General features: G+C 37.7%; 1 protein-coding gene across 3 annotated transcripts in view; it reads right to left on the bottom strand.

Moving 5' to 3' along the window:
• Positions 1-4,565: 4,565 nt before the first annotated feature.
• LOC113643246 (zinc finger E-box-binding homeobox 2-like) overlaps positions 4,566-27,445 on the bottom strand; it is a 24,198-nt gene continuing 1,318 nt past the window's right edge. Inside the window, exons 1-8 of one of the 3 annotated variants that reach the window (XM_027147396.2) lie at positions 17,435-17,569; positions 13,187-13,423; positions 11,206-11,379; positions 10,159-10,367; positions 9,958-10,066; positions 8,046-9,400; positions 7,261-7,444; positions 4,566-6,342 (exon numbers count right to left, since the gene is read on the bottom strand). In XM_027147396.2, the coding sequence (XP_027003197.2) occupies positions 5,729-6,342; positions 7,261-7,444; positions 8,046-9,400; positions 9,958-10,066; positions 10,159-10,367; positions 11,206-11,379; positions 13,187-13,423; positions 17,435-17,447 (2,895 nt within the window). In that variant the 5' untranslated portion in view covers positions 17,448-17,569 and the 3' untranslated portion in view covers positions 4,566-5,728. Of the gene's footprint in view, positions 6,343-7,260; positions 7,445-8,045; positions 9,401-9,957; positions 10,067-10,158; positions 10,368-11,205; positions 11,380-13,186; positions 13,424-16,950; positions 17,180-17,434; positions 17,570-27,445 lie in introns of those variants that run through there. The other 2 variants (XM_027147397.2, XM_027147395.2) reach the window with 2 other exon arrangements.

The following is a 27,445-nucleotide window of genomic DNA, read 5'->3' as shown; positions in this document are numbered from 1 at the left end:
GTATATCATTCCATGATCAAAATAAGCTATAAATATTATTGAAATATATCAGTGTGGAGTATCAGGCTCTGGGAGCACTGGGACTCTGCGAGAGAAACAGTGAGTGCCATTAGCTCCAAATGGAGAAAACTTGGAACAGTTTTAAATCTACCCAGAAGTGGCCATAGTACCAAAATTCCTCCAAGAGCACATCATTGTATTAGAAAGCATTAGAAAGAATCTAGACAAAAACAGTATTCACAGGATACATCAAGAGTTACATAAAAACTCATCTCACATTTAGCAAAAAACAAACAAAGAAACAAACAATGTGATGACCTCAAAGCCTTCTGGCACAATTTTCTGTAGAACCTTGTACCTTGTTGACTGATAAGTTAAATTTGAAACCATTTGGAGGACATTCCATGTCTCATCAAAAGTTAAACACTTCATTACACAATAAAAACATCATAACAGCAGTCGAACATGGTGATATTAGTGTGATGGTAGGGAATGCTTTGCTGCTCCAGGTCCTGGGCAACATATATAAATGATGGAATCATGAATACTACTCTGTACCAGAGTATATCTGATCATCAGTCCATAATATGATGCTCAAATTCAATTCAATTCAGTTCAGTTCAGTTCAATTAAAGTTTATTTGTATAGCACTTTTTACAATTGACATTGTCTCAAAGCAGCTTTACAGAACATGAACATAGAACAAAAGGTTATTATAAAGAATGATATACAGATTAATAGAATACAAAATTCAAGATTAATATTAAATATTTTTAAATGTGTTTGTATTTATCCCAATGAGCAAGTCTGAGTTGACTCAGGCGGCAGTGGAGAGGAAAAACTCCCTTGAATGGTAAAAGAAGAAACCTTGAGAGGAACCAGACTCAAAGGGGAACCCATCCTCATATGGGTGACACTGGAGGGTTTGATTATAAATATACAGTCTGACAAATGTATTGATGCAAAAGACCACATGGAGTTGGCACCTCCTCTTTGGTATCGCAGAGTCTACCTGGAGGTGGTAGATCTCTAGATGCCTCAGGATTCTCACAGAGTCGGCCTCATCTCAGTGGAGGTCCAAAATCTTTATCGCATGGAAGACAATCGGAGCTTGTCAAGTTCTTTCTCTGAGGACAATTCTGTGTTACTGATCAGAAAGTAGGTGGCCACTCATCAGATCCCAATTCTATAAAAACCATAACAATCAAGGAGATCGAACAAAGACTATTAAAGAGGACCTGTGTGTACTGTGGAGAACATAGTCATGAGCAACCTACCCAGAATAACCTAATAAAACCTAATGAGAATTTAAGTGTGAGAATTGTACTAGATCAACATCAACCATTTAGGGAACTTCATTATTAAAGGATTGGCTAAGAAACTTCTTTTATTCTGAGTAGGAAATCCATGCCACATTAAACATTACCATAGTTTATTAAAATTTAGTAAATACATTTAGTAAGAACAAGTTTGAATACTACTACTACGTAGTAGATCATGGGTCTGTGCCATAAAACATAATAAATCATTCATTTTTAGTAACAACTTGAACCAAAGGGCTTGTTTCCTCACTGAAGCCAAGTTAGGAGTGTGAAGAATGATTAAAACCAGAACGGCAATCTTTATCACCACTAGGGGGTGATGTAAGTGCTTGGTCATGAGTTATGGGTGTCGCTCACACCCCCTTTGTCTGTCAGATATTTGGCGATAAAGTACTCAGAGACATGTTTGATCAAGATGTCATTGTTCAAAGTGACAATATTTTTTATTTTTATTGGCTGATGAGGTTGACCATGTCTACTATGCATTTCCTGGGTTATAGAATTGACTGTATGTCAAGGATGAAACATTTCACGGCTTCAAAAGTCTATAGTCTTATTCATAAAATATATTTTTAAAGGTAAAGTGTCTGTATGCAGTGAGGAATAGCCACAACCTAGAGATTAGATTAGAGATCTACAAATTGTTTTGGATTTCAAAAAAAATTACATAAGATGTGATTATAAGATTATAAAGTCTTATCATTTTAGCTGCCCAACATCATTGCAAGCTAAAAATCATTAGCCACATCCTGTACATTTAACTGTTTAAAGGAACACGTCAATATTTTGCAGGCCTAGGTTAGTCAGGTTTAACTCAGTCTGCACACAGGTTTATTCTCCCTTAACCCTCTCATTTCTGTAGCAGCACGAGTCTAATGATAGTACAGACTTCCTTACAGATATACCATTATCCAATGGTCACAACAATTTAGGAGCTTTTATTTTAGTGCTCTTTTATAACAAGGACCTGCCAGTTCATTTCTGTAACTAAGTGTCCTACTGCACTCAAAACAACCAAAGGTCTATCCAAAAACTTTTTTTTTCCTTCTACAGAATAAATTTCAGTCTCACAATTGGTTTCAATCTCAGGTAAGGGGTTAACTGTGATGACAGTACAGTATATGGCCAAAACCAGGTCATCTTCAGCACTAACCACTCACTATACAGTGTTAGGTTTCTAGCTCCCATTACTTCCTTTGTCACATTAACCAGACAGTCAGTAGATCGCTAAAGATAATCTGAAACTGCTCAGTTTCTTTACATTTACATTTACATTTACAGCATTTGCAGATGCCCTTATCCAGAGCGACGTACATAAGTGCTTAAATCTCTAACATTGACTACATTAATGCTGTTCACTAGGTTACATACTTAAGATACCATGAGTTTCTGAACAAATGAGTAAAACATTTGTTCAAATTTACAATAAAAAAGTGTCAGGTTTTTTTTTTTTTTTTTTTTTTTTTTTTAAATGCAAAAGATAAGGAAAGAAGTGCTAGTTGAAATGTTTCCTGAATAAGTAGGTCTTCAACCGTCGCTTGAAAATAGCCAGTGACAGTGGCTGTCCGGACCTCTAGGGGAAGTTCATTCCACCACCTTGATGCAAGAACAGAGAAGAGTCTTGTAATATACTTGCCTCTTACTCTGAGAGATGGTGGAACCAGTTGAGCAGTGCTGGTAGATCGGAGGGTGCAGGGTGCAGTGCGAGGAGTGATGAGGGCTTTTAGGTGAGGGAGCTGGTGTATTTTTGGCTTTGTAGGCCAGCATCAGTGTTTTGAATCTGATTGCTGCAGCTACCGGAAGCCAGTGGAGGGATCGCAGCAGCGGGGTGGTATGTGAGAACTTTGGCAGGTTGAAAACAAGCCGTGCAGCTGCATTTTGGATCATTTGCAAAAGACGAATTGCGTTCATACTGTAGGTAGACCTGCCAGCAGTGCATTGCTGTAATCCAGTCTTGAAATGACAAGAGACTGAACAAGTACCTTTCATTCATTCATTCAATCATTCATTTCCTTTTCTCTTTTCCTGGAGGGTGTTGTCATGGTAACAGGCTGAGATGGTCAGCCCAGACTTCTCTAACCCTGGACTAAATTCCTGCTTCTCTAAATGAATGTTCCCAAGCCAACTTGTAGACATAAATTCTCTTTGTCTGTTGGGAGGTGCCTGATACGGCTCTCCCACGAAATTATCAAAGTGAACCTTTATAAGGTGCTCACACCACCTCAACTGGCTCCTCTCATTTCCACTCTGAGGCTTGCCAAGCTTTCGGCAACTTCTTTACTCCATCATGGAGAGAAATTCCAGCAACATAATTCTCTTTTTCCCTATCTGTAACTCCTAACTCTAAAGGAGGATAAAGATACTGACCAATCAACTGAGATCTTTGACCAAAAACCGAGCTTCACTACAAAAGACTTTTACAGTAACACTGCAGTCTGAGCCAATATTTTTGTCAGCCTCATATTCTCTTGCCACATAATATGATTCCTGTATGCTTAAGCTATTTCACCAGGGTGTAGAAAGGTTTTACCCCTCACCTCACGGAAGTATGCTATATTTTCAAGAGAAATCTTCATCCTTGGAGTTGCTGCTTTTTATCCCGGCTGCTTCACTCAGTAGTGAATGTTGGAGCTGACACTAGAATAACATCATCTGCCAATAACAGGACAGTCAGATTTATCATATCTTGTCTATTGCTGTTATTTTGTCTTCAGTCTCATCTGATGTGATGAATTCCTAAATGTTTTAAATTTATTTGATTAGTGGAATTTTGTTTCACACCATCCTGTCTGTTTCTGCATCTATTTCTGAATGTAGTCATTTTGTTTGTACACTTTCTTTTTTATACGTATGCATATTTGTAAATATAATTGTACACATTCTTACTAATCTCGGATTAACACAGTGGCGTTCCAGTGTCAAATCAGTTTCCTTTTTTTGATATTAATCTATGTAAATACACAGTTTTTGGGACAGCCCAAAGTCTTTTTCAACATCTGACTCAGAATGTTAACAGTGGATCCTACTGCACATCAGGGGATGATTCATCCATGAAGATGATTCATCCTGTTCAGGCTTTTTTCATTAAAAAAAAAATCTTGCTAGTATACAGATGATCAAAAACTGATGTAACTTCATAAAATTGTTAATATTTAGAAAAAAAAAACAACCCGAATTATTCTAGATATTATAGGTTATAGGTTATTATAGGCTGACCGTTATGTCTAACCAGCACCTGAGAACTGATATGTACATCTTTATTAGACTGTAAGGAAATGTATAAACATTGAAATAATTCCATAAAATGGTACAAAAGCCTAACAAATTTTGTATAAAAGCAACACAGATGCACATTAGACATAATATTTAAATAGATTAAAGACATATACATTTGGCAACATTTACATGTTGACAGACAAACAGTTAAACAGGAAAAAAAACAGTATAAAGCTGAAACCAAACCTGGTAAAAAGCACTATAGTTAACTTGAGCAGTTGAATGCTACAGTTGCTGTGCATTGCGGGATCTAAACCCGTGCATAGTTAAACGCCACACATTAGCAAGCCTCAGTAATGCCGTATTTCTCACTCTCTGTGGTCTCATGCAGCAATGCAGTATGCAACAATCTGCGTAGTTTTCATATATATATACCAAATCTTTCATAGGTAAACAGCCTACATAGACCATTCTTCTCTTTCTCTGTCACAGACTCTGTCATAGTGGTAAGAGACACAATGCTTTAAGACAAACAACCTGACATCAGAGTGCAAATACTTTTGCATTTGTTTGGAATGCTGAATTTAATTGATATTCATGTTTCTCATACTACTGTTTTTCACAGTACAGATATAGATGTCCATCAGTGTTAAGATACTTATGATGGTGAAATCCCTGCATGCTCTGAATCAGCCCTTTCGTATCTGTTGGCCCTCTCATAAGTGTTAAATGGATTTGGGGGAAATGCATCAATAGTGAAACAAAGTAAGTGAATGAATGGTTGCTTACCTGGATTAACCCCCAAAAGAAATCTGGTCTTTTTTTGCATTCCCATGACTAAGTACTGGAACTGATCATATGAAGACAAAGTGTATCTCATTACAAATATTATACTTTTGTGTTTGTGACTTTTGGTAACCTGGATACCTTTCTGATAATGTCATTGGTAAAAAAAATAAAAAAGCTTTAAAGTACACAGTATTCAGTGAGCCCCAATTATACACTCCAGTTTTGGTAGCCCTTGTACGTTTTGTATTATTATTGTGACTCAGCATAGATCCAAAGGCATGAGGCAGAACTTTAAGCACTTCACGCATTCAAATTCTGTTCTGTACAATACTGTCTTTTTGTTTTTATACATTTTCTTTGGCAAATTAACTAAGTTAACTAGATATGGCAATCCATTGCATTCATACTGACTCTTGTTTCGTGTCTATTTGTTCCTCGTCGTTCTCCACTTTGATCTCACTTCTGTGATGATCATTTTTTGTGTCCTGTCCTCCAGCCTCCTTCTTATTTCTCTTCTTACTATCTTCAGTTGACTCTTCCATGTGTTTACTTCTGTCCTCTATTGCCAGTCTTCTCTCCACCCTTCTCCTGTGTGCATGATTACTAAGCGAGCTTTCTTCCTCTTCCTCCTCCTCCTCCTCCTCCTCGTCCTCCTCTTCTGCTCTGAATCCTAGAAGAGCCGTGTCCACGCTGGAATCACTGAGGAATGTAGCTGTTTCCTCCAGCATGAGAGGATTGTCTCTTGTCTCAGGATGAAGCTGCTTGTGTGTGTTTCTGTAAAGAGCTGTGTCCCCCAAAATCTGCTCCTCTCCCTGCGTATCTGCATCATTGTCTCGGCCACAGAAAGCATAACGGTGGTTCATGTGCTGTGAGTAGGAGCCTGAGTGTGAGAATCGCTTGCCACATTTATCACATTGATACGGCTTTTCTCCAGAGTGAAGCCGGCTGTGCTCGATCAGGTGGTGCTTGTGTTTAAATGCTTTCTTACAGATCTTGCACTCATGTGGTCGCTTTCCTAAAAAAACAGAAAGAAAAGACAATGAGCTCAAAGTCTCTTGTATTTTTGCAATTAAATATACTAGTGATGTAGTGCCACAACCTGTTAAATTCTCAAATCTGACTGGTCATAAGATATATCTTTAATAGATATGGCTTTCATTGTTTTATATTAATCCACATTTAAATATATTATCAATTCTATTGTAACAGCTAAATCACAGCTGCTTAGCAGACTCCTCACATAAACAGATGACAAATAATATTGTGGCTGTGGCAATTATTTAGCATCGTTGAAAAGCGTCTCAAGAGTTAAATTGAAGCTTTGTGTTTGTAATTTTCTTTTTTGAGAAAGAGAGAAAGAAAGAGGAGGAAAGCTGTTTTACTCTGTAATGACATAAGTAACAACTAAGTAACATGTTTTGTGGACATTCCACAACATTTAAATATGTTTTTAATAAATAAAAAAAACTTATTGGCAGTGTAGTATAAGGGTGATAAATCAATTCAGACTGTGTTTTTTTCTCTCTTAAGAATATGTTGCCCTGTCATATTATTTCAATTATTTTTCCATAAGAGCATGTTGGGTTTTATTCCTTAAGCAACAATATACACCAATCTCTTCAATATAGTTTGCCAAGTAATGAAAAGTACAGTAAATATGATTTCTAGGACTTCAGGTTTTTATATGTACTGTATACATTTACTTATGATATATAGATATTGCAGTAGATTTCAGTATGTGAATGTTTTTTATTGTGTCGTGAACATCCTGCCAGCCCATTTACTCCAAAACAGTTCTCCGTATATCACAAATACATTCCTTGCTTTTTGCTCCTTAATTAATGAAAACCTTAATGTACTGTTCGATTCAATCTACTTTCCTAGAAAGCACATACATCCACAAAGCTACATCATAGAGCTGTGGTGTCAGTACCTGTGTGTTCATATTTATGTCTCAGCAAAGAGCTGCTCTTCTGAAAGCTTTTATCACAGATGTCACAAGCATATAATCCTTCATCTGTCTTCCTGAGTCTTTTTCTCCCTGAACCATGGTCTCCGTCCAGCCCCTCCTCCATCAGAGAGAGATAGTCCAGACATCCTCGAGCTCTAGCATCACCCTTAAAGACAGATATTTGTTTTGTTAATGGGGTCTGTGACCAAGCCAAATAAAGCCCCAAGATATTTGTTTCATTCGAGAAGTCACTTTATGAGTGTGGAATTTGAAAATGTGTAACTATGTGTAAACAGGCTTGCATTTTCTCTGCCCTTTAAGCATGTTGGGGCTGGAATTCCCCTCTGAGTAATATGCTTGTTTACAGCACAAATGGGGGAAACAAATGCATCAAGTGCAACCTACAAGAGCCTAAGAGACAGTAAATGAGGGACTGTTATGTTTGTTAATCTTTATGTGGCACTATAGATAGGCCTTTATCTTCTGATATACAGCAACCCTGAGTCGAAATGAAAGTACAAATTGCTTATGTTGTTAAAAAGCTGAGGAAGGTGGGTGGGTGCCTGTATAGGTCGTGATATGGGTCTTCATGAGAATGTTTCTGCAAATATTATTTAACTATATGTGATAGGGTATAAAGCATGCTCCAGATAAATTTAGTGCTTTTGTTCTTTTCCATGCAGCTGATAATCAAAGAAAGAGATATTATTACTGGCCACATGATACTTGGGGTCAGACTGAGTTGCTGATACAACATGTGTTCTCACCATGACATTCATTTCCTGATGCATTCTTTTCAGCATGGTCTCATTCTCTGTCTCCATCATATAGGCTATGGAGGAGAGAAACCCAGTGCTGGGTGCTGGAGGCGTTAGAGGAATTGATGTCAGGCCATTATGCCCCATTGCTGAAAGACTACTTGACATGATGGGATTAAAATAGGGGTAGTTACTGAAAACTGCACTTCCAAATAAAGGTCTATAGGCCCCGCCTGCTTCGTGATGTGATATTGGGCTTAACCTTCTGCTCATATGCTCCACATCCCTGTGGTCCAGCTTTGGTGAGCTGCCGTTGCAGTCTGCGGCAGGCTCTGAGCCTTTACGTACTTTGGGAATGGAGAGGTCTAGGGGTTCGCTCTGAGAACCTTCTGATCTGGGTGATGGTCTGTGTTGAAAAGGCTGGCATGGTGATGAGCCTGATGGAGAGCTGAAGCCTGGACGTCGCTGTTCCTGTAGTGAGGGCGAGATCGGGCTCATGACGCTGGAATTTCCAGGACTGTCTGTCTTTCTGTTTGGCCAGTAGGCAGGTGCATGTTCAGAGTGGAAGTGCAAAGGTGACTGCAGTGGCACAAGGAGCTGCTGTGGAAGTGAATGCCAGGATGTCCGCTGTGGAGAAGAGAGCGCTCTGGTCATTCCATTAGGAGTGGTGGGAGTTTTCTGTGTGTCATTCTGGGAGATACGTGAGAAGTTAAGCGGTGCTCCATCTTTGTTGTAGTGCATCTGTACAGCATCTTGCTCATCTTTTCCCTTGCACAGGTATCTCTCATGCTGCTTTAGAACAACTTCATTTGGAAACAGCTGGAAGCACTGCTGACATGATACCGCACTGACGGGTGCATCATTTTTCTCTCGGTCTCTCATTTCTGTCTTGTCCTCTTCCTTTTCCTGCCTTCTTCCTGGCTGCTCATCCTTCCCAACTTCTTTTCGGAGCATTTCCTGCAGGAGCTGTTCAAACTTGCCACCAGAGTGCAGTAAGGGCAAAAGTGTAGTCCCTTTAAACACCCCCATCCTCATGGCTGCAACAGAATCCCACGGTCGGCTTAGATCCGAAGCTTGGAGGGCAGAAGCAAGAGAGTCCTGCCCCTGGTTGGCTAGCTGTTCTGTAAAGCAATGACTCAGTGGGGCATATGGAGAGCTCTTTCCTCTGTTACCATTCTTGCTTCCAACTACAGGAGGCGAAGTCGGAGATGGGAACAGGTAAGCAGGGTGAGAGTGGCCATTGAAATATGTGCCGTTGCCTGATCCGCCTCCACTGAGACACTTTTTGCTGCTCAGGTGTGAGCTGTAGGAGCCTGAGTGACTGAAACGTTTCTTACAGTTAGAGCACTCATAGGGCTTCTCACCTAAAAAAATGACAAAACAAAATTCACTACATGTTTTCTACAATTTTTTTTGCCACTTCTATATGCTGACTCGTGGGTGGTGAATACACAGAGCTGATTTTATACAGATGCACCAAATAATTTTAAGGCTTTGCATTGTGCTCTAATGTGCTCTAATGTTCATAAAAGGTCTTCATCATAATTATCGGTTATTTAACCACTCCGTACGTCACAGCCCAGTCTTATTTTAGTCACATTTTGTTGGTTACGGTGAGAATACTATTAGTCAGCTAGCTACACCATGTGCACAGAGATATCAAAGCTTCAGCAGATGAAGATTCGCCGTTTTGCACACCATATTATTTAATCATTTAATTATATAAATCATGTCGTGATTTTATTAGCAAAAATGTAACCTTTCTTATTGTGTTATCTTGTGCAACATATTACTATGAATGTTTTTTTAAAGCGATCGAGTAATTAGTCACAGTTTCACTAGGTATTATAACATGATTTTTTTTTTGTGGATTTGTATGAAGACTTTTTTTGAGTGATTATGTGAAGCACATTTTTCTTACCGCTATGAATGCGTAAATGCTCTTTAAGATGATGCTTGTACTTAAAAGCTTTTCCACACTGTGTACACTTAAACTTCCGGTTTTCAATGTTAGGGTCAGACACAGAAATCTGTAACACACACACCAGAAAGTCAAATACAACTGAAATGTTGTAGTCTTTTGAAGATGTTTATAGACATGTACAGCAGTTTGAGTTCCCACCTTCTCTTTAACCTGGGTGTGTAGTGCCATGTGCCTCTCCATCTGTGCTCTGAATGGAGTGCTGTAGCCACAGAGTGAACACACACTGTGTCCTCTCTCCCTTTGGCACAGCTTCATGTGTTCCTTGAGATAGCTGCCCCGCTGATATGACCGCTGGCAAAATGGACACACGTGCATTTCTGTCCCTGTAGGATCAGGACTCCCGGGGTCTATTAATCAGTTAGAGAACATTGGTTTCTAAACATAAAGGATGTTTTTTTTTTTGTTGTTTAGTTTCTGGATTATTGTGGTTAATTTTTTATTTGTAAATTTAAAAAAAAAATGCTATTCTGCTAGGTTTAAAAACGCATTCATTGAAGAATAGATTAATTGAAGAATTTAATTACAACAATTTTAAAATTTTAGTCCATTTAAACATAAGATGAGCAATCTTGACAAAACAATAACTCTTGTACAGCATTTGATCCTTTTCTTTTCTATCTATCTACAGTAAGAAATATCTTTTTGTTATTTATTTATTTGTTTGTTTGTTTGTTTGTTTGTTTGTTTGTTTATTTATTGGTAAAAGAATACTGTAAACTTACAAAAATTGGCATAATGCATTTCCATTCATTTTCAGGCTTGTTCTATTTCTCATATTGTTTCCAATGGACTAGCAATTTCTTGTTTGCAAAACCCCCAACTTCTTGTTTTTTTACACTGCCTTTCCTGATTAGTTTCTCATTTCCTTTTTCATGTCAAATTTGATTCTTGCAAGCTGTTGAGCTGTGCTAATTTCACCTGACCTTTCATACTAACTGTATTGGTTCACATTTGACCTAGCTAAATGTCTGTGAGGTTAGGCTAAACAGCTAGAAAGTACAGTTTGCATTACACACACACACATGCACGCCCGCACACACACACACACATACACATACACACACACACTCACACACACACACACACACACACACACACACACACACACACAAACTGTATACATGTGTGTGTATCTGTGTTTCGTTCTCTTTCTAGTTTATCAAAAAAGCTAATTTATCTATATACCTTTTCCCTCAGGTGACTCCTGAACACCTGGTGACAAGGTGGACGGTGTGTCGTCCTGTGGTCCTGCCATGTGGTAGGAAGCGATGGAGCCGTTGTGTTGCTGGGACACTTTTCTCAGCTGCATGAGGAAGTCATATCGAGCCCAGTCCTCCTCTACACGGGCATCTTTCTGTGCTAGGGATCAGAAGAAGGGTGTGCTGATGTTATACCACCATATGTCTTACTGACTAATGTCATAATTACTTAGAAAGAAAATGTTTCTGCTTATTTGCAATATAACCCAAACCTTGTACAAGCAGCCTGCTCTGTACAGCTGCAGAAAAAAATCAGTATTTACACTCATGCAGTTGTTTGTCCTGTGGTGTTCAATTTTATAAGTTCATACCATTTCTAAATTTCTCCCCAAATATAAATGTAAGTTTTTTTTCCAGCCTATAAATGTTATAATAATATAATATATATATAATATATCACAAAAAATAATAATCACATGATGATTCACATGAATTCCATATGTTTCTTACATACATAACTTCACACATTTCTCTTTCTTTTTTTTGATTTGTTTTTTCACTTCTTTTTACATGATTCATTCACTTTCATATGTATGGAATACTTTTTATTGTACTTGTAAATAAAAATCACACACATGATGCTACATGCATTCATTTTAAGGCACCTTTACATAATCACATATTACACACATAATCACATGGAAAAAAAATAAGAAATAAGAAATGTTTGTGATTTTTCCATAAGGGAATAGTGGATAAGTGTATAGATATGTAACAGCCGAAAAACAGAAATCTATATTACTGAATTACATCTGAGGAGCAACATAATGGACACCACCGCCACAAAAAAAGAGAATCAGGGTATACGTCCCTGTCTTTTTGTTAAAGACAAATTAAAATAAAATAAGACTTGTCGTGGGAATTTAAAGGACTTTGTAATGGGAATGATGAGAGCTGAAATGAGGAAAATGTTTCTGAGATTCTCCCACGAGACCAATAAGAGCCAGAGAGCCAAAGAAAAAAAAAACGATCAAATAATAATATAAAAAAAGAAAGCAAGGACAAATGCCAGCACTGTGCTGTGACTTTGAGGATTTTTCAAATGTTTGCAGATGTTGGCATCATATTTCCAGCTTTCTTTACTACAGCCAGAGAAGAGGCAGAGCACCTAACTGCAGTGCAGGCACTCTTTTTCTTTCCTGGAGGGAGAAAGCGAGTGTGCAATGATTGTTTCTAGATGAGCTGCATAAGTCTTTCATCTCTGTGAATATAAAATGAAAGCTGTACCATCTTTATGTGGACTTTAGAATAGAAATATCATCAATTTTTCCATGAAAGAGCTCTGTCATGCATGATGTGACAACTTTTTGAAAATGACCTTTGATACTTAGGTGTTATCTAGATGCTAGCTAGAAGTTTCAATTTCCATCGTCAGCTTGGTTATTTATCATCTCTAATATCTTGTAGGTGTTGGAAATTGCTGAAGTCAGGCAACTGGTGTGGAGTCACAACTCCTGCAATGATAATAATCATTGCTTAACCCATCATATGGAAAATAAATGATTACTATCGTGTTAATTAATGCTAATTCAGCTGATATATATATATATATATATATATATATATATATATATATATATATATATATATATATATATATATATATATATATATATACACACACACATATATATATATATAGTAAGTTAAATTTTGATTCTCTAAAGTCTCTGTTCATTTTTTATTATTGACAGATGTTATAGACGAAAGGCTGTTTAATTCACATTCGGTAAGTTCGGTAAAAAACTTCGGCCTGTTTGTCATAACATATTAAAAGTGCTTTTTTAAGAATGTTTTCATCTTATTTTCCTAAACCTGGTAAAAGCCTGTTGATTTTATAAAGAATTGACAGGGGTAAGGAGATTTTATCTCTGAACAAATCTGGTCATGTAATCATAGCTACTTACTGTACATGCTGGGCTCTGTATCTCCGGTGGTACTCGGGAGGGTCGTGTTCTCTGTCTCATCCCAGTGCTCCAGCGAGGGGCTCAGACTGTGGCCTCGGGTCGAACGAGCAGGACTTCCAGCCTCCGTGCCCTCGCTGGCTGTCAGACTCATCTTGTCATGTTCATGTCTTTCATCCTTCACATCCGTCCCCCACACACACCCCTCATCCTCTCCCTCAGAGCCCAGAGAGCACTCGGCTGAGAGAGAATCAAAGAGAGAAAATTCAAATTAATGAAATATCTTTATGTTTATTATATATTTTATATGACAAACCGTGATGTTCATGATTTTTGTGTTCCTCATAATATGTTACATTATGTATAATGAGAAGCAGTGAAATAAGAAGTCTCAGTCAAACCCTATTTTTTTTGTAGGTCGTACTGTATTTATTGTTAACCAATCATTAATTTAGAGGCTTTAATTAACAAACAGTTTATATCGATTTGTATATATACAATTAAAAATTGATTTAAAATAATGAAATAATTAAAAATATAATTCTAACAAAATGCTTTTGCAATTTCATTTTTATTATTGTTAACTTTTTGCTTGCATCTCCAGTACATAATAACTACTTACTTTAGGGCTCAATCAGAAATGAGGAACAGGAAATTCATCGGAAGGAACAGATGCTTATGGTGCATTTATATACTGCAAAAACATAACACTCAAAATCGTGGCTTATTATTACTGTTTTTCTGGGGCTTAGGACTAAAGTGCTAAAAATGAATTAAAGGACATTTTATTAATGTTAGTATTATGTTATAGCACTAAGAAAAAATAATAGATAGAATGAAACTGATCAATCGGTCGTATAGTTTTTGACCTATTTTAACTGATTTCCATTTTATTTTCAGTTGAGCTTGTTTTTAGTGAAATAGTGTTTAGTGAGACATCTATGTCTGTATCATTGGGAGATCATTTATACTGCATCAGCTGGTAGTGGCTTTCAGAAAGTGAGATTGATGACCCAGCATGTTTACAAAAAGAGCAGCGTTATCTCTCTGGCCTACAATTAGTTTAGAAATGACTTTTGCTTTGCATTTCAAGTAATAATGAAAATCAAAAGCTCAAATGAGCAAAAAATAATTATACAAATATATATATGTCTCGTATTTAAAAATTTCCCCTTATATCTATGCTCTTTTAGGACCATGACTTACATGGATCACAGTTAATATTATAAAATAATAAATTCATTTAGATTTAATTGTCTGTTAACCCACTAAGTACATTCTTACTAAATGTATAGGAAAATGCATGTATGCACCAAAGTGAACATGGAATTTGGTTTGGCGTAATTACATGAAGGATTTGTGTGTGTGTGTGTGTGTGTGTGTGTGTGTGTGTGTGTGTGTGTGTGTGTGTGTGTGTGTGTGTGTGTGTGTGTGTGTTTTACCTTTTGCGCTTTTTGGTATGTTTTACAATATTAGATGTAATTAAGAGATACAATAGGACAAAAATAAACTCACTCCATTCTGCCTAATTAGTTAAAGTATGAACCTGTTGGCATCATGTGGCAGGAAGCTGCAGTTTCACTTCGACTGTGATGGAAATAACAATGAAGTGCTAACTGTGTGTGTCTGAGTGTGTGTGTGTGTGTGTGTCTGAGTGTGTCTGAGTGTGTATGTGTGTGTGTGTGTGTGTGTGTGTGTGTGTGTGTGTGTGTGTGTGTGTGTGTGTGTGTGTGTATGTGTAAGAGAGAGTGTGAGATAGCATGTAAAGTTCCAGTGTTGCTCATCATGAGTTATGCACACTTGTGACCAGGTAAAATTCACACACACACACACACACACACACACAGTCACAATCTGATCATTTCTTTTATGACTTTACAGAGCAACAACACAATAATGACCACACCTCCCAACAAACCTGGGGTTTGGACAAGGCCTTGTTTTTGCATGCACATATCTGTGTCTGTGCACAATGTGACCTTTCATGTTATGACTGTGCAGAATAGTGAAGCCATAATCCAGTATGTGTGAGACAAACACGTCTTCATACTGGATTGCGCTCACATATTAACCTATCAGTGAGCATGGTCACTTTGCTTTTCTTTTTTTTTAAATAAATCATATACTCTTCCTGCAGTTCTCTCAGTGACAAACACAATACACAGGTCATGATTTTTAGTGTATTTTTTGTTCGACACTGATAAGACAAGGCAAAACTAAAAAAGAGGATTTGCTGTAGATCTACACCTATATATTTGAAACACAGAAACCAGCAATTAATATCAGGGTTTTATAGTTATACAGATGTGACACCAAAACCGGGAAACTTTCCCTCCAAGCACAGAAACAGCAGCGAACAATTATTCTCATGCCTGTGTATGGAAAACGATCACCAACTGTAGTACACCTAAACCTCTCAACTTCATCTTTAGCTTCTTATCCGTTCATCATTAACCTCATTTTATAATTCATTATTATTACTGTTGTGTAGTGTATACAGTAACCCATTTTTCTTTACATATTCAGTCTAAACAAACTCCACGCAGGATTTATAATTTAAATTTATAATGTATTTTAACTGTATTTTTAAAATGTATAATAATAAATTGTTTTGATGTAATATAATGTATTATTCTGTAGTTTCCATGTAATGCTAAGAATTACAAAATATATGTAATTTTAAAAAAATAAAAATGAAAAAAAAAAAGCTAAATAACATTCACAACAGTTCATTAAAACTTTACAATTCCTCCCGAAGTAAATAAACCCATAATGGCTTGGATATTGAGATTTTATATATAGAATTATGATTGTGATACATGAGTAAATTTACAAATACATTAAATATGGTTTGCTTTTAACAGTTTTTACGTTTAACAGATTGACACGATTGCAGGACAGAAGTTAGTGTTTAACACAATATTACACAGAGAACTGCGGAAAACTAAGAAATGATCTTCAGGACCTTCTTTACCATCTATTTTTGTAATGGCAAATCAGACAAGAGCAGAAAAGATTGAGAAAAAAAATTGAGATTTGAATAGAAATTCTTATCTCAATAGAAAGAAAAGATTTTAATACTGACTGCAGTATAAAAACACAGTACATAATTCTGCCTCGATTCAAACTGCTACTACTGTACATACTGAAAAAGAAAAAGATGAAAAAAATGACAGTTTTAGGCTTTATATTTCGTCATTTTATATTTACTTTTATGAATCGTTACTAGTTATTACAGTACAAAAAAAAACAACAAAAATATATCCATGAAATTGTATCGTAACACAAATGAATATCCAATACCATGGTGTTATTATGTATGTAGGTGTTTCTCAGCTTTCGTTTTTGCACACAAAGCCCGTGACCACTATGTGAGACTGAAAACTAAATTGAAATTATGTCGAAAGTTAGTGTTGTTTTAAAAGTGCTTAAAGGTATAGAAACCCAAGGAAGTGGATCCAAATGATTCTATTGCATCATGTGGTACACAAATGTACAGTATGAGAGATTTATCAGTACAGTAAATACCACATGAAAACTTGAAAGTGTTATGTCAGATCAAAACATTTTAAGATTTAAAGAATTCAATTTCTCTGTTTATTCTGAAGCTTTTTTGGTACCATTAAGCACTACATTTTTTTTTTATTTTTTTTTTTTACTTTTTACTTTTACTTAGACCATATCACTGATCATTCACACTGTACCTCATTACATCACATCGCTCAGCCTGTCTGAACAGATCAAAATACAAATACAAATCAAAATACCTCTTTTAACTTCTGTAGATGAGGTAAAGTCCGTTCGTGTATAAATCCACTGTGAAGGTTTTATTCCTGACCTTTTGGTAAAGGGCGAATAAAATCATTTAACCTCTACATTTCTTTAAACATGAAAAACGCTTGAGAAATTATCAGATGCCGCTGTTTTCAAACTCTGACAATGAGTCACACACATACCACATCACAGCTACAATGCTCCCTACAGCACTCCTTCATACTATGTCTCAGACACACAAACACACACATGCACATGCACACACACACACACACACACACACGCACACACACACACACACACATACACGCACACACACACACACACACACACACACACGTATATAAACACATCAAAATCTTACTCAAGCCTTAGTCATCAGCTCAGAGGACCGGTACATGAATATACCACATGTAGATAAGGTTAGCTTAAAGGACAAAAAGCAAACAAAATGCAACAGTAAAGATGGACTCTTACTGTAATGTTTCATGCTGTTGGTATTGTTTTTAAGAAGAGAAAATCTGCTTCCTCAGCTAAAATTCAGTTACCACACTGACTACAAACACACTTTCAAAGTGTGTCATGCTGCGTCTGAGTGACACTGCACAGTGCATGTGACATTCTGTTCACTCTTTAAGGGGTTAAGGTGAGCTATGTGTGAGTTTGTGGGCAGTACATTCAGCACCTTAAATGACAATTCACAAGAACTTTCTGAAGCATAGCTTGATTGTTTTGTACAGTTTTGTGTGTGTTTTCACACTGACTAAATGTACCAATTCCTCCACTGAACACACACTAACTGTAGTTGTAGTTTTACTCTTTGTGGCTGTAGATGATCATCCTCAAGTAGGTTTGAAGTAATAAATGTGTTATATCATGTTTATGTGAACTAAAGCTGTGTGTCAAGCTGAGAAGTGAGTGGTTGTGCGTCCATGTGTGGACCCGGTCATGTTCTAAGATGTGCGTGTATGTATGACAGATTTATAAAATCTATCTCGCCTTTAAAAAAAAAAGAAAAGAGGAAAAACCATTGAAACAAACAGACGCTTTTGTATGCATATATATACATACTCATAATCAGTCCACCCACACATGCTCATGCTTTACCTCATTCTCGTAATTAATTTGGTATGCATGGACACTTGTATCCGCTACACCAATACACATACTGGCAAAACGCAGCACTTCAGTTTTCACTCTTAAACTCTACTAACCAGACCTTATTACAACCAGATATCCCTTCCAGTAGAAAAAAAATCCTTTTATAATCGCAACACACTCATTTTCACAATTTAATCCAACTGTTCAAATAATCGGCTTTGAGTTGTACAGAATTCTACGCTCATACATATTCACTGAACACAAAGCTTTGTTATTCCATAAGTTTACTTTGGTATAATGCAAATTTGAAATGTTTTGATATATCAAATTCACTATTCTTAATTTTTTTTTTTTAACCCCGGATTCAAGCTGACTTTGTCTGTTATGATTAACATTTGTTCAGAGATGAAAACTCCTTACCCCTGTCAATTTACATTATGATCACGGAATAAATCAGACATGAAATCTAAGTAATCTAACTATCTAATAAAATATTCTGAATAAAATGCCTGATCTAAAAAAAAGGTGTAAATATGTCTCTTCTTAGCCACTAACACCAGGTTGAAGTGAATGTCCTGATGTGACAGGAGATCGCTCGCTAGTGACTGAGTATTGATGCAGAACAGGGTTCGCCCCTCTGTGACTGTTCCACGAACGCACCACTAGTCAACTAAGCTGGTGAAAAGACGGGAAGAAGACAGAATTTCTGAGAAGGACAGAAGGGGAAAGAAAGTGCTTACATGGAGAGGGTGATCTGTAGTTGTGTGTGAGAATGTATGACACAGTAAGAGACCCTTGACTCAGATCATTCTAGTGCAAATTTTCAAGCAGCACAGGAGAGAGGTGTATAGGGAAATTCCCCATGCTGAACTCCAATAGCAGGGTGACAAAGCCTTTACATGACTGCACCCACACTGCCACCTTGTAGCTATCAAACCCTGTAGAGATTCTCCATCAAACTACATCTGATCACACCACAGCTCAGACTGAATAATAATAATAATAATAATAATAATAATAATAATAATAATAATAATAATAATAATAGATTAAATGTCAGAACGTGTACAAAAGAGAAACAAATTCAAACAAAGGCCAAATTCTGCTTTGATTTTCATTCAGAGCATTTTATAAGACTTCGGTGTCATGCTGTTTTATCAGACATGAAGAAATACACATAGAAAAGATTATTTCAGAGAGATATTCACCAGTTAACCAGTGAAAACATTTAGCGGAATTTTTTTCATCTGATAAAAGAGAGAAATATAGATAGAGAGATAGAGAGATAGAGAGAAAGCCTGAGAGACAGAGTGAAATGTGTGACGGTTTACCTGTATGTACAGCTAGTGGAAAATGCATGCATCTGATACGGTTCTTGATTACAGTATGATAGTGAGAACATCACGCATGTGTGTGTCTGTGTGTATGTGTTTGTATGTGTGTGTGTGTGTGTGTGTGTGTGTGTGTGTGTGTGTGTGTGTGTGTGTTTGTGTATGTGTGTGTGTTTGTGCCTTCTCTAGAGACAAGCACACCACCTACATTTTCACATCTTTTCAGTGGTTTTGTACAGGTGTCTATTTTCTAGTTTAGGCAGGTGTCACTAAAAGGTGTAAATCTCACTTCTCTCTCTCTCTCTCTCTCTCTCTCTCTCTCTCTCTCTCTCTCTCTCTCTCTCTCTCTCTCTCTCTCTCTCTCTCTCCCTCTGTGTGTGTGTGTGTGTGTGTGTGTGTGTGTGTGTGTGTGTGTGTGTGTGTGTGTGTGTGTGTGTGTGTGTGTGCACGTGTGTGTTGTACACACATGTGCATCTGTATATATATGTGCATGACCGTGTACGTGTGGTTTCAGGTTAGAATGTACACAGCGTATAATCCCACATATTCACCACTCTCAGAATCCAAGCAACTCCTTTTCATTACTCTCCTGTTACAGATTCATTCGTTTCCATTCTCTCTCGGTCTCTCTGTCTATCTCTCTGTCTCCCTCTCTCTCTCTCTCTCTGTCTCTCTCTCTGTCTCTCTCTCTGTCTCTCTCTCTCACACACTCTCTCTCTCTCTCTCTCTCTCTCTCTCTCTCTCTCTCTGTCTCTCTCTCTGTCTCTCTCTCTCACACTCTCTCTCTCTCTCTCTCTCTCTCTCTCTCTCTCTCTCTCTCTCTCTCTCTCTCTGTCGCTCTCTCTCTGTCCGTCTCTTTCCTCTCACTTGCACCGCACTATAAATTCCAACCCTTCCCCCCAAAATTTGTTTTCTTCTTCTTCTTTCTTTCTTTTTCTTCCCCTCCCAACATAAGAAAATGTTTGCAACCTCTTCTAAGCTATCTGATGTGGTTCGTTATTTTGTGCATTTGTACAAACCACACAATCGTGGTTCGTGATTATTAAAACATTCTCAGAGCTCAGAGAACACGCACAAAAAGTTTTGAAGTTTTAATAGGGGGTCCGAAATAAAAGGGCCTCTTTGAGCTTAACAGCTATATAATGTGCAAGTTCGTTAGTTTCACTTGACTTGCACTTGCTGAGAAATTAGTTTTTGGGTTTCTCAAATATGCCTGGTATCTATAGCAGTAGGACTGTTTCTTCTATTTATGGACTCAAGTGGCATTTCTGCCTCAAGTCACCAGAGTTCTCAGCGTCTTTACACAGTCCTGATGTGTCTCAGATAAGCACAACTGAGCTTTGCTGTTTCAGTTACAACCCAGTCATGTAATAGTGCAATATATTGACCGAAAACAAAACAAAACAAAAAGGACTTGCACATGCTACAGCATCTAGAATGCTGGGCTTTGACTTCAGAGAGCTATATGCTAAAGGCATTTCTCAGCACCATCTTGTGACGTGATTAGGAAATACATGTCAGCAAATCAGCTGCTTTGGCTAAAGTATTATACATCAGATTTTATATCAACAAGTTGATTTAAATAATAATACAGAAAAAGAGGTGTGTATTTATGTCAACATTTACACAACAGAAATAATCTACTGTGTGTGTGTGTGTGTGTGTGTGTGTGTGTGTGTGTGTGTGTGTGCTGGCATGCATGGGAACCTAAACCAACGTCTTTAAAATCACTCCAATTAAAGCCACAGAAAGTGCACATGCAGCAAAACAACAAGTATGGATGTGTGTGTGTGTGTGTGTGTGTGTGTGTGTGTGTGTGTGTGTGTGTGTGTGTGTGTGTGTGTGTGTGTGTGTGTGTGTGTGAGAGAGAGAGAGAGAGAGAGAGAGAGAGAGAGAGAGAGAGAGAGAGAGAGAGAGAGAGAGAGAGAGAGAGAGAGAGAGAGAGAGAGAGAGAGAGAGAGAGAGAGAGAGAAAGACTTTTAGAAAAAAGCAAAAGAATAAAGACATTTCAGAGAGAGGAAAAAATGAGGAAGTTTAAGAAGGCAAACTGGAAGTTGAAGATGATCTGTGTGTGTGTGTGTGTGTGTGTGTGTGTGTGTGTGTGTGTGTGTGTGTGTGTGTGTGTGTGTGTGTGTGTGTGTGTGTGTGTGTGTGTGTGTGTTTGAGAGAGAGAGAGAGAGAGAGAGAGAGAGAGAGAGAGAGAGAGAGAGAGAGAGAGAGAGAGAGAGAGAGAGAGATGCGTATGCCTGGATGACTGGGACTTAAGTTCTGTAAGTTAAAGCAGAAGGCAGTTGGCTGTAGTGTATTTGAAGTAAGTGTGTGTGTGTGTGTGTGTGTGTGTGTGTGTGTGTGTGTGTGTGTGTGTGTGTGTGTGTGATGTGGTTTTGGGGGAAAAGGAACAGTGTGTGGCGTCAGTGGGACTCTGAGAGGGGGGTGATGGCGACAGAATGGGGCTTGGGTGACCCCCTCCCTTCTTCTCTCTCTCTCTCTCTCTCTCAACTGCATTCTGCTTCATCTCCTTGTCTCTTCCTATTATTGCATCTTGTGTGCATTTGTGTGTGTGTGTACTTGTGTACGTGTGTGTGAGAGTGCGAGTGTGTATGTTTGCGTGTGTGTGTGTGCGTGAGTGGGAAGGTGTGTGTCATATGTGCTCTGTATGTCCTTTTTAAAGTATTGGTGAGACCTTGTTCACACCTCTGCTTGCTATTTTAATGATCTATAGCATTTATATGAGACAATCTGTAGCAAATATGCTCTCTCTCTCCCTCTCTCTCTCTCTCTCTCTCTCTCTCTCTCTCTCTCTCTCTCTCTCTCTCTCTCTCTCTCTCTCTCTCTCTCTCTCTCTCTCACACTCTCTCTCTCTCTCCCTCACTCATTGTCTTTCAGAATAACTCATACCTTCTCTTATATACAGTTATTGGACTTTGCAAAATCTATTATGTCTGAAATCTTTCTGTCTGCTATTGAGCAGGTAATAAAAGTGAGGTTGCTTGTGTTGCCTTAAAAAGAACTTCAAGAGTAAATTTAAGAGAACAGATGTGTGTCTTGATGGGGTGTATTTCACACTGGATGGCAAAGTGCTTAATTACATAGCGTGCAAAGCTGCATTTACCAAATTTATGATTTGTGGTAAAAAAAATGAAGACTATACAATGACATTACATTAACGGATTGCTGTATATATAAAACCTAATGCTGAATAGATTTGGTCAAATCACCTAAGACAATACATTAGCTTAATATGACTTATAAAGGCTTTATAAGTATATATATCTTATAACTAGCAAATGACACACTGGCCTAATCTGCCGATAATTACCTATTCCTATCGAGATCTGGTGTTCATCTTACTTATATTCAAGCTGTATGCTTGAGTCTTCCAAACCAATACATGCAATTAAATGCGGTTATCAACAGTGTTCAAACAATCACTTGTGTTGGTGTTGCTACAGATGATTTAAACACATTTAAGATAAATTTATCTCCAACATTCTCAATGCCCGTACATGTAATACAGAGCCTTATATTACAGCGTTATCGATGCCTTACACTTTCTACACACACGTTTGTTTTACCTACTTTGTGTACAACCCATAGATTGTCTGGCTTAAAATAGTCACCTACTGCATCCCATGTAACCGCAAATATTAAAACCTACACAATGTCAGAAGCTTGTGTTTCTGGAAATTTGGGAGACCCTTTCTGCAACTCTTACATACTCAGAGTTTTTCTACACAGTGATGAAAGTTCAGGGTGAAGCTGTGTTTAGTGCTGTGTTAAAGTGTAGTGTAGCAGGTGAAGGTATCAGATCAGCTGGGTGGTTTTTTGTACCTGCTTCCTGCAGGTACTAGGAAAGGGAGGGAAAGGGAGTTTCTCTCTCTCTCACACACAAGGTCAATATTTTTTATCATCACGCACCTCAAACCTATGTGTGTGTATTTAGATTTTTGTGGGGAACAAATGTGCTCACTATGACAGAAATACCAGATAATTTTAACTTGAGGATATTTTGATAGTCTTTACAAAGCAAAACATAATTCTAAGTTTGAGGTTAAGGTTTGTGTGTGTGTGTGTGTGTGTGTGTGTGTGTGTGTGTGTGTGTGTGTGTGTGTGTGTGTGTGTGTGTGTGTGTGTGTGTGTGTGTGTGTGTTTGTTTGTATTTTCAAGAGTGTGAAAGAAACAGTGCAATTATCTGTAGGTGCTCACTAACACACATGACAGACAACAGCAGTCCATCACGACACATCAAACATCACAAACAAACACCACCACAAGTGTGTGCACACACAGACATTCACGAGTAAATAAAAGATTCAGCTCGACAAATATCTCAGTTGGCTCAGTGTTGATTCGTCACTGTGCCAGCTGGGGTATTTTAGGTTCCCAAACGAGATGATTGCAGTCACACGCAGTCTCACCTTTTCTTCACACATTGCCCAGGACAACTGTTTTCACACACACACACACACACACACACACACACACACACACACACACACACACACACACACACACACACACACACACACACACACAGGCCAAGTGTCTATGAAGAGTATCAGAATGTGAAATATTGCTATATTAAAAATTGGGTACTATGTTCTGATACATATCTCATTAATAATGAGGCTCACGGAGAAATATTAAATTCTACACAATGTTTAAATTGTATTGTGTTCTGTGTGAAGCAACTGTTCTATAAAAATGTTAATTTTCCCACTGGGGAGAAGCCACACATTCTAAATAATCTTGAAATACACTACATGCATTAGTATTATCAGCTGGAGTTACTCTGAAGTCTGTTACTTAAGATTCAGGTTCTTCTGTCTCTATCAGTTTTTGACATTCTTCTTTCACACACATGCACTTCCCTTTTTGTTGTTTCCATGTACTGATTATTTGTCCCTGTCTTTCTGAATCCCTCTCTCCTGCTGTGGCTGACGCCTTGGCCATGTTGTATAGGCAGCAGCTCTAATAAACCTTGGAGCCTGGACTCCGCACAGTCTCTCTCGCTTTCTCGTTTTCTCCCTCTCTGAATCCCTCTGATTTCTTGCCCAGTTTTTCTCTGCGGTCCAAAATGACAAGTGACTCCCACTTACAGTTTTTCTGTTACCCCCCTACTCTTTTTCGTGCACTGCCCACTGTGACGAGCCCGTGCCAGAGAACCACACACACACACACGTTACAGAAAACACACAGCTGGACCCCAGCTGCCTACAAAGAGAGTGCTTTGGAAATCAATGAAGGAGAATGTAGAAAAATGGGAAAGAGTTTAAATAAATTGGCACTTAAAAAAAAGCACGGAAAGGGAGGCAATTGGAAAAGTTAAAGAGAAGGGACAAATGAGGAGGGTCAAGAGGAAAGGAAATGAGCTGCAACCGCAGAACAGAACTCTAGATCTGCTCCAATAACAGGTCAAAGTCCAGGACGGCCAATGAGCGGAGAGCCATAATAAGCGTTCAAATTACTCTCTATCATGTGCTCTTCTTCAGTATAGCTGGAATTGCTATAAGAACTTTTCAATAAGAAGGCGGTCCAGATGCTGCATGACATACTGTCTGAAGTTTTAATCACCTTCTAAATATCTTACTTACTCGGTCAAATGTTAAATATGTCATATCTCTTATGATGTTGCATGGCGTTGCATCATCTTTTATGTCAGAGAGTTTGACTGTTCTCACTGATTGCACTTAACATGTCAGATCTATGTAGTCTGCATTTAAATATACTCTGAAGTAGAGACTCAGCATTACGTCATTTTCGACTTCAGCATGTTCCAGCTGCAAAGTGAGGAAAATACAATGACACCTCCAGGAAAGCTTGTCACTTGTTATAGCTATAAGCTAATTTCTTTAAAGTTCATTATGTAATGTATTTCCCTTCTCAATAAACAAAGCAACGAGAACAAAAAAAGGACAGCTAACGTAATAGATTTAACCAGCAAATGTGTTAATCAACTGACCGATTTAAGCAAACAGTATTATAATGCCATAAAAGTAGAGAAGTGTTACTGTGTTTATATTGTATGATCTTAGCAACCATGTTGATATGTTATGCTATCACATGGTGAACTCAAGGTTGAGGACACTTTCCGAAGTAGGAAGGTAGGAATTCCAAGTTTTTATCTAGTAAGCTTTAGTCAAATCACAGTTTGCGTTTACTGATCTACAAAGTCACTCAGCACTATTTAATAGGATTTAATTTTATAACTTACTTCTTCCCTTTTATACAAATAGTAAAAGAGTCTTGGCCTTTGATTTCTTGAAGGCTGTTTGATTCTATTTTTTATTTTGTGTCCTCACTTATGAAGGCACACATGTGCCATAATGATTGATGTAATTCTATAATTAAATTATAAAGTGTATCAAGTGTCTGTAATACTTAGAAAAGTTTTCAGCTCAAGGTGATGTTTGGACCAAAGACAAAGAATCAAAGATAATTTGATCTAACAAACTTTGGGCACAAATCTCATTGTTTGAAATTTGGTGTAATAAAGAAAATGATTACCAGGTGACCATATTTATTTCCTTATGAATTGCTAAGCATTATGCAGAATGTTCTCTCTCTCTCTCTCTCTCTCTCTCTCTCTCTCTCTCTCTCTCTCTCTCTCTCTCTCTCTCTCTTTATCATGGTTTGTTAATTGTTAAGAATTATGTTGTTGTCACTTTTCCCATGAAACAAGCCATGAGCAAGCAGCATTCCAGGGAACTTGCCCAGAATCTCTAATCTGCTTTGCTGTGTGTTTTCTCTCACCACAGATCACTCTCATCTGTCCTACACATGCTCATATCCCAGAGGACTCAAAGAAGAAAAAGGGAGAGGAGACGGATGTCAAAAAGACATAGGAGAGGACACACTAAATCAAAGGGGGGTGCATGCGAGCGATTCACATATGTACTGTATACGGCTAATGCTGCCTGCCATGGTACCAAAGGTACACAAGCTGGGCACCATCACAATGCAAAATGTGATGAAAACACACACATCCTAATTTACACCATAAGTTGTCACCTTTGCTGTGGGTTCCTGTAAGCTAACCATTTAAGCCACAAAAAGCCAGTTGACACTTCTGAGAAACATGTTGTCATCATGTGTGTGCGGCTGACAGAGCTATCACAACTGTATGAATGTAGGAACATTATCACCTTATAGAGGAACTGCATAACTTGTGAAGAACAAAAGTTGCATCTCACCGGCCACTTCTTCTGCTGTGTGTGTGAGTGTGGGGGCGTGTGCGTGTATGGGTGTGTGTGTGTGTGTGTGTGTGGGTCTGTCTGTCCGTATGTGTGAGATGGTAGCATGAGCCCTAAAGGACTTACACTAGGGTGTGAGGTTGACAAAGTTGACAACTCTTGATGCATACTAATGAGGAAGGTTAATCACACCACACTAACACACACACAGCATATATATATATATATATATCTATATATATATATATATATATATATATATATATATATATATATATATATATATGTCTGTATTATTATCTAAAAGTATCACTCAAAATATCTACATGATTAAGGTCATTAAGGTTTGAGCTATGTTGCAGGTCAGAGCTGGTAGGTTTAAAATATCTATTTATAAATGCACTAAATTGCCTAAGCCATATAAACATTTACATAAACCATCAACCATTTGTGCTTTAGTCTATCACTAAAGACTGATATCACAAAATACATAAAATGTAAAATGGGGTAAATGGGGGTACAAATGGGGGGTGAAATGTGGTACATAAGAGTTCAAATGTTCTGCATAGGCATTCATAACTAGGTTCTGCTATTTACAATGGCTTGAATGGACTTCTCACATCTTCTTTAACTACAAATTCCATACAGAAGCAAATGCTGGAAGTGTCATCTGCTGCAAAGGTTTTTCTTCAGTGTAAAACATAGAACGGATGCTTGAACTGTTTTTATTTTTTTATTTTTTTTATTTTTTTATTTTTTTACCTACAACAAAGGGGTAATATGCCAGTAACGGCATGGGCAATGAGGTTTTGCAAAGGGAGACAAACAACTTAATGTTTAGCTGATGGGTCTGGATTAATGAT

The sequence above is a fragment of the Tachysurus fulvidraco genome, chromosome 5, assembly GCF_022655615.1.
Source record: "Tachysurus fulvidraco isolate hzauxx_2018 chromosome 5, HZAU_PFXX_2.0, whole genome shotgun sequence".
NCBI classification, from domain to species: domain Eukaryota; kingdom Metazoa; phylum Chordata; class Actinopteri; order Siluriformes; family Bagridae; genus Tachysurus; species Tachysurus fulvidraco.
The sequence above is the reverse complement of the archived record's forward strand: the minus strand, read 5'-3'. Positions and strand labels throughout refer to the sequence as shown.